The sequence below is a fragment of the Bradysia coprophila genome, unplaced genomic scaffold, assembly GCF_014529535.1.
Source record: "Bradysia coprophila strain Holo2 unplaced genomic scaffold, BU_Bcop_v1 contig_350, whole genome shotgun sequence".
Lineage (NCBI taxonomy): Eukaryota > Metazoa > Arthropoda > Insecta > Diptera > Sciaridae > Bradysia > Bradysia coprophila.
In genome coordinates this window covers 6,180,213-6,198,169 of record NW_023503608.1, presented here as the reverse complement: position 1 = coordinate 6,198,169, position 17,957 = coordinate 6,180,213, and the positions used below count along the sequence as shown (strand labels likewise).

Sequence of the window (17,957 nt, the reverse complement as noted above, 5' to 3'; positions counted from 1 at the left end):
AAGACATAGGTTAAAGCCTATCGTTATGTTTGCAGTTGGTGACGAAAGCAGATAATTAGCCGCATACGTCAAAGACTAAAATTAGTAATCTGTCGCTACTCTGTCTGGATATAATCTTCAGATGGAAGTAATCAGTTCAATTTTAATTCTGTCAATAGAACGTTGAAGATGTTTACAAATATAAAATGCTGATACATCCAACCCAACATTTCTAATTTCTATTTTGTTTAGCTCCTATTAGGAGTTTGTTGAAAAATGAATCATAATTCTCTAAGCGACAAGTGATCGGAAAAAGTTGCAATGTCCAATTTTATATTTACACTTGCATGCACAAAACATATATGCCTCAACTACAAACCTATACGCTACAATCACAGGATTACGCATCTATTTACTGTATACCACGAAGCGTATCTCAATTTCAACGAAAAACGACGGCGTATTTTCGTACAATTTTCAACCGAAACACATTTTGCATTTTCATCTTCGATTTGCCCGTGATCTTAAAACTCAGTTCACGTCAGTACCGCACCGTATCGGCTCGCCTTTACATGGCATTCAACACGCAAGTGATGTGATTTTATGTGATCTTTCTTTCCAATTTACAAAAGAATTTCGTTGAATTTTTCTTTCCCCATGCACATAATGCAATTCGTCAGAGAGACGTTGTGAAGAAATTGTGTTCCGATAAATTTATTGAAAGAGAAATAATCGAAAAGTGTGAATTTTGTTCCGTTGACGGAAAAATGCGTTTTAAATTTTGAAAATGGAAAAGTGATTCATTTAAGTTGGCTTAAAATCACGTACACACTCTGAACTAACACAATAAATCGTATTGGATTAAATCTTTTCTATTTGCTGGATCGGTCACCCTCAGTGACACAAACGTTGAAGGTAATATACAGAATTCGCTCGTAAAATAATTTGGTTTTCAATAAAAAAAGGAAAAAGAGAATCAAAATAAAAATTTCACTTTTTCATTGAGCGTTAATTTTATATCATCACACCGTATCTCGCATCTATTTTTGGTATGTTCGTTAACTAATCTTAAAATGTTTGCTTGTAGTTGTGGTCAACATACGAGAATTCCACACGTTTTTTTATTCTAAAAATGTGCAATATTCGGCACGGAATTGACGTTGTTTTGACTAAAAAAAAACAATTTTTGTGAAGCAATTTCGAACATTATGCAACTAAGTTGCTTAATACAGTGCGAGATAATAAATTTAATTGAAAGATAAAAGATAAAACAAAAATGTAACTGAAATTGGTTGTCAGCAAAACAATATGAAGTGTGATCCTGGCGTTTATTTGTCTTTCTACTTAGCTCAACAAAATGCGAGCGTTGACCTGTTGGTTTGATTTTATTTTTTCTTGTTGCAAAAAACGCATACATAATTGAATTGGACACACATCGAGACATTATGTACATAATGTAATCGTCTAGCGTAGTTGTAATTGCTTGTACGAGATTATTTATAGTGTGTCATATTCGGATGGGTTATTGAACCAAATTTTAAATTCATTCATTTCATTCATTTATTCCGAAAATTCGGATTGATCAAAACGATGACAATGGAAACAGAAGTTTAGATAATGTCTTGTGATGAGTACAATGATAATGATATTTGTTCACTCATTGTGTAACTCATTGTGCGTTGAAATGAAAGGGAAGATCGTTACTGCAATCAGAAATTTTGGGGATGGTACAGATCAAAAAATTAAATGTGTTCGTATTGGAACGACACGGGCACTTGTGTGTAAAAGAGTCACACTATCAACCATGGAAACTAGGTCACATTCTCAAGCGGGAAGTTTTAATTATTCTATCTTTATCTACAACAACAAAAACACAAACAGACTTTTCACAGTAATTGTAATTTCGAGATGAGAATATAAAAGAAGGAGTTCCGAATACCGGAGATAGGTCTGAATTGAGCCTTTCTAATAGGAGCCCGTTGGAAATAACAAGGTAGAATGAAGGGATGTTTGATAGCTATGTAAATAATGGACAAAATAGATGATACAGTGGATGCTAATACGATCGTATTAGCTTCAACCTTCGACTACTTTCAATCATGGAAAAGTAACAATCTATATTGTGGCTTATGATCTGATTTTTGTTAGATAAGCGCTCGATAAAATAAAAAATAAAGTAAACCGAGGAATAATCAACAATTTCACCCATAACAAGTCAAGAAGAACTGGTCGGTTTTCATATTTTTACTGGTCTATACTGTCGGATATATTTTTAGTCAACCCTGGCTTTCAGAATTGTCTTAAGAAAATTCATTGTCCACCAAATTGTTTATCGAGTGGATAAAAACAGTTCAGTCAGTTCGTTTTATATTTTTTTTTTTGACACCTAAAAATGCGAGGTATTCTTTGCTCTCATTTTTTAATTTTATGAAACTTTTCTCATCCCTCTCATTCTTTTATTTTAAATGAGCAATCGTCACTGATTTCGTGTGCAATTCAAATCCAAAGTGCAAAAATTGCACATTTCGACCATCATTAGGGAATTGATCAAACAAACAATAAATACGCAAGTTTTTGAACTCCCAAAATGAAAAACGACAGATTTCATATATGCTGGGAACAGCTCATAAGTTGTGTAGTAGTTGTTTCACTTAGTACTAACACATTAATTGTCATTATTCAAGCCTGAGTGCACTGTTTTTAACGTTAAAATCAGACAGCGATCTCAAAAGCTTTTAATAAACAGTTTTTGTAACTCGCAGAGATATAATTCCACTGTCAGTAATTGTCTCGTTAACTGTCTCATTTGTTGTTTTGACATGTCGGACTATAACTCACAAGTCATAACAATAAACTACCTAGTAAGTCAGTAATTTTTGGTGGGATACCTGCAACCGTTCTTTATTTTTGCAAATGTAATCAACTTTACCGTCATGTGAGAACAGAGTAACAACATTACAAGAATCAAGAATGGCTGCGAAGTGCATCTTGTTTTCATTTAGATTTATCAACATCATTTTCTTGAAAATTTCTGCAGCTGCAAATGAATGAATCTAAAAAACGTTTGTGTGGAAAAACAGAAAATTAATCTATTCAGTCGTTTACACATAAATTTCATTATAATTATTGTGTTACAATTTCTTTTAGTTGAATTGTAGGTCAAGGATGATGTACATATTCATACAGTTAGTGTACAGCGATAATATTTCGAATATTAAGTCGAAACCGTTCCTGTTTACGATACATTTTTTTTAGCGAGCTGAGTAAACAAGCTTATGGTGTAGTAGACGATATCGTTATTAATTTTAAGCCATGCGTTAACGCCACTTAACGACCGAGTATACCAAAGTTCTTTTTTATATATGAGATTAAATGCACATAGTTAATGTTTGAGAATGTTGTTGGTGATGATTGAGTGTGCGTTTTTAATGTCTAAATGTTACATTGTACCGACCATCGGATGTGTATAGCGGGTGAAACATTTTTCGTTATAATAGCGAAATGAAACAAAATGACTTTTAAGAGTTATTTTTAAATTTCTGGTGCGTTGTGTTGTGATCGGATTGCTGCCGTTAAATTAGAAAAAAGAAAGAATTATTAAGGCTATCCAACAACGCAGCTCTCTACATGGCAGTGACGTCCATTCTGAGGGGGTACACTAAGCAATGTTCGGATATCGCAAAGTTTTTCCTCACTCGTGTCATACTATTAACACAATAATCTTTCTCTCTGATGGTCTATTGAAAGCTATTGTGTATGTGAAACTTTACCTTTTCAAAAACAGCTGATCATCTGTTATTCATAACAGTGACCAAAACAAGCTCCGGCTTTTGCTCTTTTATGGAGTGGAAAGTATGCATTAGATCATAAATAAATGTTTTTTCTCCGAATTAAAACGAAGGCCGGAATAAATGTAAGATAAATCAGAGCCAGGTTACCAATCACATGTAACATTGCGTTTGTATAGAAATCGTTGAGAGTGGTGTAATTCCAAAGCTTCTAAACTAACTTGACTAGACTAAATTGTTGACTTAAATTACTAAAATATCCGAGAACTCATGTACTTCTCTAAAATTCTCAATACATGTTTCATACGTTTACTTACTCAAACGTACGTCTGACAGGCTTTTTAGAACCAACGTAAATTAATGGTGACACGACGACACACTGACAATAATTTTCGATAATTTTTCTTCGTTCACACATTTTTCTTTTCTCGATAGCATTACATTTTCTCGGACATCACCACGTGCTTCATTGTATTGATATAAAAAAAAATTAGTTCATTTTAAAAATAAACTTTCTTTCGAATCCATACAAAACTTAAAAATATTTGCTTGTGTTTAAGGTCATTCAATGTTTGACATAAATTAACATATGGGATAGAAGAAGTAAAAGACTGATGTCTCCGTTAGAATGTCGTACTATTGTGGATTATGCATGCGAAAATATTCAATGTGCCTGAAGTTAGTTTAGTACAGCTTTTTTTAACAATAAATTAGGTACAACTAGGTGCAGTTTTTTCCTTCCATCCTGATTGTTGTACCTAGTCAGTACAGCTTCTATTTCTCTATAGAAAAGAATTGTACCAACTCGGTACAGCAGTAGTCGGAAACCTAGTTTTACCTAAAAATAGAAGTTGTAGCGGCTAGGTACAACAATCGGAATGGAAGGAAAAAGCTGTACCGAGTTGGTACAACTCTTTTCTATCGAGAAATATAAGCCGTACCGAGTAGGACCAACAATCGGGATGGATGGAAAAAGCTGTACCGAGTAGGTACAACTCTTTTCTATAGAGATATAGAAGCTGTACCGAGTTGGTACAAGAAACTGTATGGAAGGAAAAAGCTGTACAATTTTTTTCTTTATAGAAATAGAAGCTGTTCCGACTAGGTACAACAATTAGGATTGAAGTAAAAAGCTCTACCTAGTTGCACCTTATTTATCGTAAAAAAAGCTGTAGATTACTGCGTCCTGGTCTGGCCTCAGGCGGCAACACTTCATTAGTTCTTACCAAATCTATTACCAAAGGTTTATAGAATTTAGTGGTATATTTTTGGCCAGGACATTCTTAAAACCTGTTTTTTACCAGCAAGCGTATCGTAGATCATTTTTGTCCAAATGTAAAAAAATGGAGCTCATGGTTGTCTTCTAAATATTTGTCACGAAGTTCTATCGATCTTTGCTCAAAGTATTTCTATCCACATATGTGTTCAAACAAAACTCTCGATGAACTGGGATTCGTCTTCAAAAAGGCGTATCGTAGTAACATACGTCCAAGGTATAATCTAGCTCAAAGAATAATTTATTTATCTTGTTCACGAATTCGTTTTCTTCTTTACCGTCGAAGGCCTTATTGAAAACGATGCACTCTTTTTAAAGCCTCCCATGTTGTTCGATGCATGCACCCACTTCATATACATTTCTTTTTTTTTGCAATTCTAACAGTACAATATCCTCTTTCCAGACATGGTTCTACTAGATGAAGACTACACAATATGCACGATACGCAACACTATCGAGAATTCAGAAATTAAAAAGCTTTCGCTGACTGTACGTCCATCATATACCGTAGCCAAATTGTATAGTGATGTAAGAACACAATTGGACATTAGCGAATTTTCATTAGTTTTAGAGAACCTACCCACAACAAACCATGTAAGTTGAACATATTAGGATGAAATTGGTTGGGAGAAATTGTCATTGAAAATATCTATCTTTATTTTCAGATCCCTTTAAGTTTAAAAGAAAACAAAACTCTCGGTGAAGTTGGAATCGTCTTCAAAAAGGCTCATCGGAATATCATACTCGTGCTACCGCCAAGTGCATCAAAACAAAAAGTGGAAAAGAGCTGTTCACAGAAAAATATTGTTGCTGACGATCAAACGGATACGGTGAAGAAAGCCGATGAATTAATCGTAAACAAAGAAGCGATAAGCCCTGCGACCGATCTAAGTGTTTGTGAGCAATCTGTCGATTTGAAGGCGGAAGCACCAGCAAAGAAAAAGATAATAAAAGTGAAAACAGTCAAGACTGGAACAAAAACGGTTAAAATCAAGTCAGAGAAAACTACGACAGTTACATTGGAAAACGGTGTTACAGAAGTGAAAAAGAAAACAGTCAAAAAGCAAACCGATACAACTACTATTGAACTGCCGAACGGTGTTACAAACGGAGTGACGTCTGAGGAGTGCACTGTCACCAAGTCTATACACACAACAAACGGCGATCATTTCGAGGAGAAAAACATTGAAATTAGCAGCTCTCAAACAGAAGCCGTTGAACCAGGTTTTATCGAAGAACAGTTATCATTATCAGACAGACGGAGTTCGTCCACAGACATTGATGGAGAAGAAACAAAGGTCGAAAGCAAAAGCAATCATTTAGAAGTGTCGGTAAACGGATTTGACAAACATCCTCTGCGTAAAGATCGAAGTGCTAGTCCGATTCAATTCAATTTTGTTGTGGGAAAGAAAAGCTCGAAACAGAAATCGAACTCTGAATCAGATAACTCACCGAAGCCCACTGTCGACATTTCTACAGTCTCACAACCGGAACCGGTAGTTATCTGCAATGAGACGAACGGAAATTTAAGTAATTCAGAAGAATCAAGTCCCTGTGACGCACCAAATTCAAACTTGGTTGAGGTCCCAGTAAATCAGAAGGAAGAAGAAAAGGTACCTAAGAGCGCAAGTCAAACGAAATTGAATGAAAGATCTGAAACTAGCCCGGCCCGTTTTGAGATCCAATTAAACGGCTCAACTACTAATGAACTGAATCAAAACCAAAAAGAAGCACCGTTTCAGCGTTCCGAAGTTAGTCCTGCTCGGTTTACCATAAAATTAGCGAAGAAAAAACTTGAAGTCGTCGAACCCAAAGAAGAGATTCATGTAAATAAGGAAACAAGTGCTGAACCGGAAGTTTGCTCCACAGCCAAAATTACTGACGACACAAGTGCTAAACTCGAACCAGAAGTTTGTGCCCAACTGAACGAGGATATTTCTATCGACGTCGTCGACCAGAAACTTAGTGTTGGACCTGAATCGGAAATTATTTTGAATGAAGAAACCTCTCCTGCAGAAAAAAGTATCGAAGCTGAAGTAAATCACATCAAAGAACCTGACATTAAAGTTGAGTCTCAGCCCTTGGCCAGCGACGAAATTTCAAAGGTTGAACCAGTTCCACCAGTTCCTGAACCGAAACCTCCAGTTGATGTAAAGGAAGAAAACATATCAAAATCTGAAGCTGTTACCAAAGTAGACGCAAACAACACCGAAGTTACTCCTAAAATAAAAACTGTTCGCAAGTCTGAAAGTAACGGTGACGTTGGCCTGAAAACTGTGAAAAGTAAGATTGGTAGCAAATTAGCAGGTGAAACTGAAAGCAATACGAAGCCAGTCGTTGGGTTAAAAGACGTTGTTTTGAAGAGAGCAAAGAAAGTTGTAGACAATAAAGTCGCCGATGAAGTTAACGGTCTACCAACCGAAGCGGCTACGACGGAAGTGAAGAAAAAATTGGTTAAGAAGGTGAAAGATTCGACAAGTCCAACCGGTGAAGTAAAGAAAAAAGTTGTGAAAAAAGTCGTTGGTTCAACAACAGAAAATGGAACTGGAGAAGTGAAAAAAGTGCTGAAAAAGAAGTCAGAAGTAGCATCCGATGCTGCTCCAGACACTAAAGTCAAAGTCACAAAGAAGAAAGTAGAAAAAGTTACAACGGATGCGGAAACGAATGTTGCTGAAGAGATACCAAAAACGAATGTTGCTGAAGATATACCAAAATCGAATATCGTTGAAGAGCCGAAAGTAGAATCGTCCGTTAGTGAAGTTACTCCGACTGAATTAGAAGAAATCGTAGAAAATAAGACAATAGAAGAGAAAATAGAACCCAAAATGGACGAGTACCATAACAATCAGTTGAACGGCATTGGTCCTGTAGACATGACGGAAAAGAAGGACTTTGATCCGTTGTTCGACGACGATATCAAGGATAGGTCAATGCTGGGATTAGACGATGATTTCGCACTGGGTGCCAATGCTCAGAAATTCTACGACGAGACTCCGCTTTTCATATCAACGACACCGCAGGAACAGCACGACTTATCGCTGGGTCTGCCGTTATCGGACAAAAACAGAAGAGATAGACAAATGTTAGGAATGGACGACGATTTGGCGCTGGGTGCATCTGCTAGTCCAGTTGAATCGAAGTCAGAAACGGCAAATAACTATATACCATTGGCAATATGTGACACTCCATCCAGCAGCACAGACTATGTTGGCAAACTATATTCAGGTAAGTCACACTGCTTTACAATTGCAACCGATTGAATGTTAGTCTGATTTTTGCTTTTTCTTATTTCATAGGACCGAAACCATCTTATGGATATGTCGGTTTGGTGAATCAGGCTATGACCTGCTATTTAAACAGTTTACTTCAAGCACTATTCATGACACCAGAATTCCGAAACGCTTTATATAATTGGGAATTTGATGGGCACGAGGAATCGAAATCGATTCCATGTCAACTGCAAAAATTGTTCTTAAATCTACAGGTAAGTTACAGGTTTAACGAGTTAGAGGTTTAACGACATTGACTGATGTTCATAACACGACCAAGTAAATAACCACACAAATTACAGACTTCCTCCAAAGTGGCCATTGAGACTACAGATTTAACAAAGAGCTTCGGTTGGACCAGTAGCGATGCATGGCATCAGCACGACGTTCAAGAGCTGTGCCGTGTTATGTTCGACGCACTCGAACAAAAGTTCAAAAACACAAAACAGGCCGATCTGATCAATCGCTTGTATGAAGGCAAAATGATCGATTATGTCAAATGTTTGGAATGCAGTACGGAGAAAACGCGAGAAGATACATTTTTGGATATTCCGTTGCCCGTGCGGCCGTTCGGAAGTAATATGGCCTATGGCAGTGTGGAAGAGGCGTTACGTGCATTCGTGCAGCCAGAAACGCTAGACGGAAACAATCAATACTTTTGCGACAAATGTGATAAGAAGTGTGACGCACACAAAGGTCTCAAGTTCTCCCGTTTCCCATACATTTTGACGTTGCATCTGAAACGATTCGATTTCGATTACAATACATTGCATCGAATCAAATTGAACGACAAGTGAGAGCCAATTCATGTCTTGTGCATATTGCAACGATCTTAAAAAATTGCATTTTGCTTTACCAGGGTTACGTTCCCGCAGCTGCTCAATCTAAACAGTTTCGTGAAAGAATCGGACAGTATTGGTTTTGTGCAGCACGCAAATGGTTGTTCATCGGAACACGGTAGCATTGAAAGTGCAATCAAATGCGACGATTGCAGTACTACAGACTCTGGGTCGGCTTTGGAAGAAGACGGAACAACATTCGCTGCTACCGGGAATAATAACAACGATGGTGACTTGCAGGATGATGATGAGGGTATTGACATGAGTGCATGTACATCAAATACAACATCTCATGCGTCGACGAATGAGTCTGGCCCGTACATTTATGAACTGTTTGCCATAATGATTCATTCGGGTAGTGCATCTGGTGGCCATTATTACGCGTACATCAAGGACTTTATTAGCGGCGAATGGTACTGCTTCAACGATCAGACAGTTTCTTCGGTACGTTGTTGACTGAAAATGTTCGTTTCGATCGTTCATTATTCGTGTATTCCAGGCCACTCAAGAAGACATTCAACGTTCATTCGGCGGTGGATCCGCGAAGACATATTATTCGAGCGCATACAATTCTAGCACCAATGCTTACATGTTAATGTACCGCCAGCAGGATTCGTTGAGAAATGATGCTGCCATCAAAGTGGAAGAATTTCCGCCTCATATCAAGGTGAGTAAAGATAACGTTTCCGGAAAGCGTTGACTCTGAAACAATCAAATTTCATTTTCAGAAATTATTGCACGATTTGAAAACACGAGAAGAAACCGAACGCCAAAACAAAGCCCGTGAAACCGAGATGCTGAAACTGAAAGTTTATTACTTCAATCCAAAAACGCAACGAATGCAGGACGCACGTATCTACATGCCATCCGATTCCGATTTGGCGTTTACTTTAGAAGATGCATACAGCCATTACAATTTGGAAAAACTCATACCCATCGACCGGTGTCGTTTAGTTGGTTATTCCCATTCAGATGAAAACATTATCCGTAGCTACGAGGGTAAAGAAAAGGAAATGTTGTCCAAAATCTTGTACGACTTGAATCCACTGGAATTACTGCTGGAAGTTCGTTCCAAGGATGCCGAATTCGAAGTGTATCCGCCCGGTGGTGTTCGGACGCGATTACATAAAGTTGATTTGGCGACGGGAGACGTTGACTTGCCGATTGTATTTAGAGCGATAACGTCGTGGTCGGTGACCGAGTATAAGGCTAAGATTGCTGAGAAATTGGGCCTTAATGCTAACCAAATGCTTGTAGCCGTTTTGAAGTCGTATAGCAGCAGTGCCCGAATTGTTGATGAAGATATTCCCCACAGGGTAAGGGATTCTTTATTACCAATCCTACTGGCTGTTGTAAATTGACCACAATATCCTTCCATTCCAGATTGGCAAACAAGATAGAGTATTTGCTGCAATATCGACTTCATCACACGAAGATGAGAAAAAATTGACAAAAATAGTCGAACGTTTCGAACACATAATCACTCTGTTTTTCCTACTGCCTGCCACCGACAAAGGTATGAACTTAAACGTTCAACTCTATAGCTGAAACAAAAATAAAATTGTTTTCGTTCATCCAACAGAAACTCTCGAAAAAATGTCAATTCCATCATATGTCGAAAAGCCGACCCAGTCGCCCACGTCAATGAGAACAGCATCTGTATCTCCAAAACCGCCACCACCCAACGAATCCAGTGACGTTGTCGACGCAGTAATGCATGCTGCTCCGTTACCCCCACAAAATCACACCACAACTTCCGATTACTATCGAAACTATCACGTGCCATTGCCACTCGAACTGGAAAGTTGCAGCGAAGACAGTAGCCTGAGCGATGGCGATCGAACGCTGGTCGATTCAGCGCCCGATTTGGTGTCTTCCACAAATAATTCGCCAACCTGTTCGGATACTCAGATGTCCAGCATGGAATATCATTCGAAACGTTACAATGACTTCGATTGCGACGATGACAACGATGCGGTTGAGGTGTCCAAGACGCAGAACTACTACTTTAAGGCCGTTTATTTCGAGGAGCCATACAAAGACGATGAAAGCTTTAAAACCAATCGCTTGCTGAAGGTTCTGGTGGACAAGGGCATGATCATTGGCAATTTGAAGCGGGCATTGGAGCCATATATCAAGGTGCCGAAGGAATATTTCAAAATTTTCAAAACAACGTCCAATACTGAAACGGAATGCCATCGTTTGACTGAATCATTGAACATATTTAGGTTGGTATAGTCGATCACTAGCTGTTTGTCATCCGACTGACGTACATGTTCTTCCATTTTTCCAGTGATAACGAACGATTGGTCATTGAATTAGGTAGAGCACTTCGAACGGGTGAATACAAATGCAAAATTTCGTATCTAAAATTGTCGCAAATCAAGGACGACATGGAACAGTTAACGTTCATGTGTGATTGGATCCTCCGAAATGGTGCTAATGTTGGCCAGACGAAGCGCGAAATCATTGCGCACCTGGCGACATTAGGACACGATATACAATACGACAACTGTCGATTGAGACATCAAAATCGTCGGTTACCAATGGAAATCTATTTGGACGATCAAAAGTTTGGCGATGATATTCGATTAAGTGAGAACTTAGAGGTGAGGTCTTTACCCTTCAGGCTTTGATGGCAAGTTAACGAGAAAAATTTGAATATAATTCTAAATTGACTTGTGTTCACAGGTGGTTCTGCAAGAATTGGAAGAAACGTCACAACCATATACCGATGCTAATGACAAATGCCTCTTCGTCAGGCACTGGAGCCCATCGACAATGACAATAGGGGGCTTTAGAGAAATCACAATATCAGGTAAGGCAGTGAATGGTAAAATTGTCGAGCTTGTTGTGAAAAACTCTTTTCGTTTCCTTCCGTCTCTCAGAAAACAGTGAACTGAAGAATGTTCTATCCTCTATATCTGGCATTGCTGAGGAAAACATTGAGTATGCAATGGTAAGTTCATTGAACCAATTGTTATTTCCAATCGGTTTATTAACGCAATATCTATCGTTTTGCAGACAAGTGGTCTGTTCCCGCGATACAATTTGAATGTACTGACGATGCATACAACGTCGCTAACTTGGAACTCGTCGACAGTGAAAGCTGATGAATGGCCACTGAATAGCGCACATAACAGTGACTGTTTCATATTTAGGTGAGTGTGAGCTTAATTTAGTTGACTGCGATTCTGTCACTGTCTGTGAATCCAAAGATCCAGAAGAATTTTTTTGTTTCACTTGCAACAGCGACTTGTCTATTGTCTCGATGCCATCAATTTTGTTACTTTGGAAGAAAACAGTGTTTCAATGGGTTTCAATGGGTCAGTGTAGCGTAAAATGTGAAATCGTTCACTATGGCCAGTTCGGGTCTGGCAGGAAAAATATTTGAGATCTTCGTATTGTTTTTAGCCCCGTACGAAGTACGAAGGGGCTTATAGGATTACGATGCCGTGTGTAATTGATGGAATTCGAAGCAGACGGTAAGGGCAAAGTGTTTGCCTATGTTCATAGATAACGAATCCGCAATAAAAATTTGGGCCGTCTGTCCGTCTGTCCGTCTGTCCGTCACGTCGATATCTTGAGTAAATCAAATCCGATTTCAAAATTTTTTTTTTCCCTGAAAGATAGTCAAAATAGTGAGGCTAAGTTCGAAGATGGGCATATTCGGGTCGGCCCTTCGTGAGTTAGGGCCACCTAAGTGATTTAAGGTCTTTTGGTGATATTTATGGCAAAATAAACGAAGGAAATGTAAATGACACGGCAAATGATAGGTATTGTCAATACCAATCCAGGAAAAAAAAGTTTTATAAAATCGGGTGAGTGGACCGTGAGTTAGGGCCTTAGAAGTGAAAAGCTACTAGGGCCCTATGTGTATTTTACATAGAACTCAAGTAAATTTCATTCGTTTTTCGTAATTTTTGTGTCATTTGGAAGGTAATCAAAAGCCGAATGCAAAAGCCCTATGCGTATTTTACATACAACTCGTGTAAATTTCATCCGTTTTTCGTAATTTTTGTTTCATTTGAAAGATAATCGAACACCGAATAGAATGTTGTTGAAAAAAAAATTAAATTTGGGTCCTTGGACTAAGGCCGCTACTAGGGCCCTATGTGTATTTTACATATAGCTCGAGCAAATTTCATCCGTTTTTCGTAATTTTTGTTTCATTTGGAAGGTAATCAAAGGCCGAATAGAATGTTGTTGAAAAAAAATTAAATTTGGGTCCTTGGACTAAGGCCACTACTAGGGCCCTATGTGTATTTTACACTGAACTCGAGTAAATTTCATTCGTTTTTCGTAATTTTTGTGTCATTTGGAAGGTAATCAAAGGCCGAATAGAATGTTGTTGAAAAAAAAAATAAATTTGGGTCCTCGGACTAAGGCCGCTACTAGGGCCCTATGCGTATTTTACATACAACTCGAGTAAATTTCATCCGTTTTTCGTAATTTTTGTTCCATTTGAAAGATAATCGAACACCGAATAGAATGTTGTTGAAAAAAAAATTAAGTTTGGGTCCTTGGACTAAGGTCGCTACTAGGGCCCTATGTGTATTTTACATATAACTCGAGCAAATTTCATCCGTTTTTCGTATTTTTTGTTTCATTTGGAAGGTAATCGAACACCGAATAGAATGTAGTTGAAAAAAAAAAAATAAATTTGGATCCTCGGACTGAGGCCCTATGTGTATTTATACTCAATAAATTAAAATTTTAGGTCAATTCGAAATTTGTGTTACATTTAAAAGGAACGTCGTACGGGGCTTCGTAATTGCGCTATGCGCAATTTTTAAGACGTACACATTTCATAAGAATTTTACTTTACCGACGTTTACGGGCGCAGTAGGTTTACGGTAAGAGTAGGGCGACGGACGAACTAGGGTCACGTACGCAATAGATGTACGGGTTTGTACGGGGCTCAGTCGCAGCAAACGCTCCGACTGTTCTGACGGCTCGTTTTTATTTCGTTTGCTCAGTCGACTCTACTAGAGTTGGACACAAAATCTGTTCCTTCATTTTGTTTTAACATTCGATGTAACATTTATCGTCTGACTTAATCGCCCTAACTATTCTCCCCAATCACTTCTTTCTACTGAAACTTCGTCATTTAATGCTTGTCCATTCTTCCGTTCTATTGCAGAGATAAAACTGAACCCCTGAAACAACTAACACCGGAAGAAAGTCGTGAATTGAAAAACAAAGAACGTTTACGCACCGGCGCCAGTGGCACATACTCAACATATTCGCCACGAAGAGAGCGTGGCCTCAAGATTGATGTATAGGAATCACTGTTACCCGTCAAGGTACCGCGCTTATGGTGCATTTCTAATAATTGAAAATAATTTTATTTAAAAAAAAGAAGAAAAATTACGAGAGACTGTGCTAATCAAATTTTTTTAGATAGTGAAACATATAGTTGACGTTTCATTGATCAAAAAGGAAATTACGATCAAAAGAACTTTTATTGATAAGAAGGTAGTTTCTGTAGATAAAATCAAATAACAATTGAAACATGAAATATGCCTGTCATAGTCTGAAAATATGAAGAATAAGAAGTCCGAACATTGTTCATTGTCATGAACTGCATGGTATGGAAGATAATGAAACATACTGAATGTGAAATGGAGATAAGAGTGTCTGTGAGTATATGAGAAAGATCATAGATTCGTATGAAATCACTTAGAATATCCTACTAAATTATGATAAAAAAACAAAAAAAAAAAAAAGAATATTTTTTACAAAAATAATTTTACAAAAAATGTAAAAGTTGTTAATGTGTGTAAAGGATTTCAATTCTGGCTAAAATGTGCTTTAAAAAACAAAATGGAAAATAATCGGTGTACTGGGCAGATCCCCGGTTGTGTCAAATTTAATGGCGGTAACATAAATTTCGAGCAATTTTCATCAATCAAATCACGCAGTTTTCGACAAAATCCACAGGTAATTTAGCGCAGATTTATGTTGAGAAAAATGTGTCGATCAGCGTAAGTTCGAATAAGTTGTCTTGCGCTGAATTTCGTTAATTTAACTGATAACAAATCCAAGTAATTTTGCCGACGTTCCTATACTCAACATTACTTGAAAATGTTTTTTTTTTTAAATTGTGCAAAGCGCGCAGAGAGGCATCCGTTGGGTTTATTATGTTCACTATGGTAAATAGATTTATTTGTTTGTTGCTATAATATATATAACTGTATAGCTCAGGATGATCCTTGGGTGTAAGCCTCTTCTTACGTCGTACATAGATATTTCCTTCTATTATTAATGAATGCTGGATACTCACAAAGGAATACGATCTCATCTTTAGGCGACATAGTGCCATTGAACCAATCTTCTTTATTAGGTATTTGTATTTCAAAGTTCCTATCGAATTTAAAGACTTTTGTTGTGCTATAACTTGGCCGTACCACGGATGGTAGCAGAGGTTTTTATAAAAATCTCTGTGTGATTACACATTCTGTGTTGGTTGCAATGTGTTCACGAACGTTGGTACAGGTGGTAAGTTAAACAATGCCTCTAGTACATCTGTGGGAGTTGATTTCCATGCAACCGTGGTACCTAGACATGCAAATCTTACAAATTTCTTTAGTTTCATCTTAAAATACGTCCAACCCAAACAAACAGCAAGATCAAAAAAAAATCCAAGAATTCATTTGTTCATTTGTTGGGTCACATATTTGATTCCGAATAAAAGACCCGTACAGAAGGATAGGTTTTATAATCGTGGTGTTATATCGAGTACATAACTTTGAGAGATATACCCGATTTCAATGCGTTCGTGGCTACTCCAAGGAAGCATATTTCATTATTCTTAATCCACAAATAAATCCTTCTCTTAATTTCGTGTCAATGCTCAACTTCTTAAGAACTTATCCCATGCTAAGCCTTCTACTAGATAGTATCTTTGCAAAGTTAGATAGGTCCAGAAGCATCGACTTTGGCTTTCGATGTGTTAACCACATTATAACTTATTCGAAACATGGCGTGTGTGTAATAATGAGCCGATTTTTGCATAATCGCTAACTAAAAAGTGTCTGCAATAAAACTACAGCGATCTGTCAACAACCATAAGATTTATTAAGATACAAGTTTTATAAAGAAATTTCTCTTGTCACAAAAAAAAGAGCCACAAATGATAACATACTACCGTAATGACTCTGAAAATTCAACGATAATGTTGGTGACCATCCTTACTTTCGAAGGATTGAAACTTCAATCGTTTCTTTCTACACTCGCGGCATTCTGAAAACCGACACATTTTCTGTTTCTGTGTTTACTTGAGTTTCTGATTTCTCCACGAAACAGAAAATGTGTCGGTTTGCAAAATTCCGCGAGTGTAACGTTGATGTTTACCCAGACTTATTCTTCGTTGTATAACTTATGTGTAAAAGGCATTGAAAAAGACGTCACAACCCGATAAACGGTTAGGACTTTATATTGAAAACTCACAACTCTTTAGGATTTGTTATCACGTGTCGAGGAATTAACTAATGCTAATTCTAAATTGACGGCAAAATTAACACAACCGGAGCGACGGCACAGTTGTATAAATGTGAAATTAAAATGATTTTTTTTTCTTAAATAAGTGCATTTAAATTTTGCTTTGAGAAAACGCTTTCCTCTTTTGTTTCTAATTTATTGAAATGAATCAAACCGATAATAATCAATACAAAAATGTTTACTGTTAGTGTTATCATCAACCAGAGTTTTTTTTTGTCTAATTTTAGGAAGAAAATTATTATTTTTATTGTCGCCCGTTATTTTGTTTAGACTTAATTTGATGTACAAAAACGTGCATCGATCGTTCATCATCATCATCATCCATACATGTTGAATTCATTCTATAATTTTTGTGCATTGTATTACCTATCACCTTTGTACATTTTTTATTATTTACTTTATAATTTATTGACGTATTTGACCTCTGTGTATAAAAATGAGATCAGTAAAATTGATTGATTTTTTTTTGGTCGACGAATGTAATGTGTGTATTCGTTGATATAAAATTTAAATTGAAATGAAATTGCTCTGTTAAAAGGAAGAAAAGTAAAGAAATAATTTACAATTCTAAAATATTTTGTTTTTCACTTTTGGGACGTATAGACGCTTCAATATTATTGAGGAAGACATTTCGTCGTTGTAAATTCTAAGGATGAACCATCGAGCAACGAATGGCGAAAAATGAATCAACTCTTACACCTATGAAGAATTCCACATGTCATCCTACTACTTTAAAGGTATGGATGAGAAAAAATACTTGGTGGTAATGTCCAGATGCATTTTTTTTAATCGGCTAAAGCCTCGGTTTGGGTTTAGATGACCGTGTAGAGCTAAATTATCTTCAGCAAACAATTATATATTAATTAGAGGAGATCATCTTTTGATTGTGTTAGCGATTGGATTCCTGGAAAATTAAATGTTATAGCTTGGCTAACACCTTTTTGTAAGAAAAATGTGAAAAATGGCTTTAGCCGAACTAAAACGTTTTAGTTTGAATGCGTCCGATCGCCTTAAAAGCTTCTTCAAAACACGATTAATCTAATTAATATCTAATTAATTTACTGAAGACACTTAAGCTCTACAACGTTTTCCATACTTAAAGTCGAGGCTTTAGCCGATTTAAAAAAAAAAAAAAAACTCGTTCGGTACAGTGAACGACATCTCAAATGTCTCACTGTCATTTTTTCAGAGAATGTCATTGTGGATTTGCAATGACACAATAAAATTCTCAGAAAAATTTGACAGTGAGACATTTGAGATGTCGTTCACTGTACTCCACTCTGGTAAGGTCAAAAATTTCAGG

General features: G+C 37.1%; 1 protein-coding gene across 4 annotated transcripts in view; it reads left to right on the top strand.

Annotated features, from left to right (window-relative positions):
* LOC119080384 (ubiquitin carboxyl-terminal hydrolase 47) overlaps positions 1–17,219 on the top strand; it is a 28,970-nt gene extending 11,751 nt beyond the window's left edge. For 2 of the 4 annotated variants that reach the window (XM_037188692.1, XM_037188695.1), the window contains exons 2-15: positions 5,447–5,637; positions 5,709–8,268; positions 8,340–8,527; positions 8,615–9,105; positions 9,172–9,595; positions 9,651–9,818; positions 9,880–10,467; positions 10,535–10,667; positions 10,734–11,379; positions 11,445–11,760; positions 11,843–11,969; positions 12,040–12,110; positions 12,176–12,312; positions 14,295–17,219. In XM_037188692.1, coding sequence (XP_037044587.1) covers positions 5,449–5,637; positions 5,709–8,268; positions 8,340–8,527; positions 8,615–9,105; positions 9,172–9,595; positions 9,651–9,818; positions 9,880–10,467; positions 10,535–10,667; positions 10,734–11,379; positions 11,445–11,760; positions 11,843–11,969; positions 12,040–12,110; positions 12,176–12,312; positions 14,295–14,436 — 6,180 coding nt within the window. In that variant the 5' untranslated portion in view covers positions 5,447–5,448 and the 3' untranslated portion in view covers positions 14,437–17,219. Of the gene's footprint in view, positions 1–511; positions 895–5,446; positions 5,638–5,708; positions 8,269–8,339; positions 8,528–8,614; positions 9,106–9,171; positions 9,596–9,650; positions 9,819–9,879; positions 10,468–10,534; positions 10,668–10,733; positions 11,380–11,444; positions 11,761–11,842; positions 11,970–12,039; positions 12,111–12,175; positions 12,318–14,294 lie in introns of those variants that run through there. The other 2 variants (XM_037188693.1, XM_037188694.1) reach the window with 2 other exon arrangements.
* The last annotated feature ends 738 nt before the right edge of the window (positions 17,220–17,957 follow it).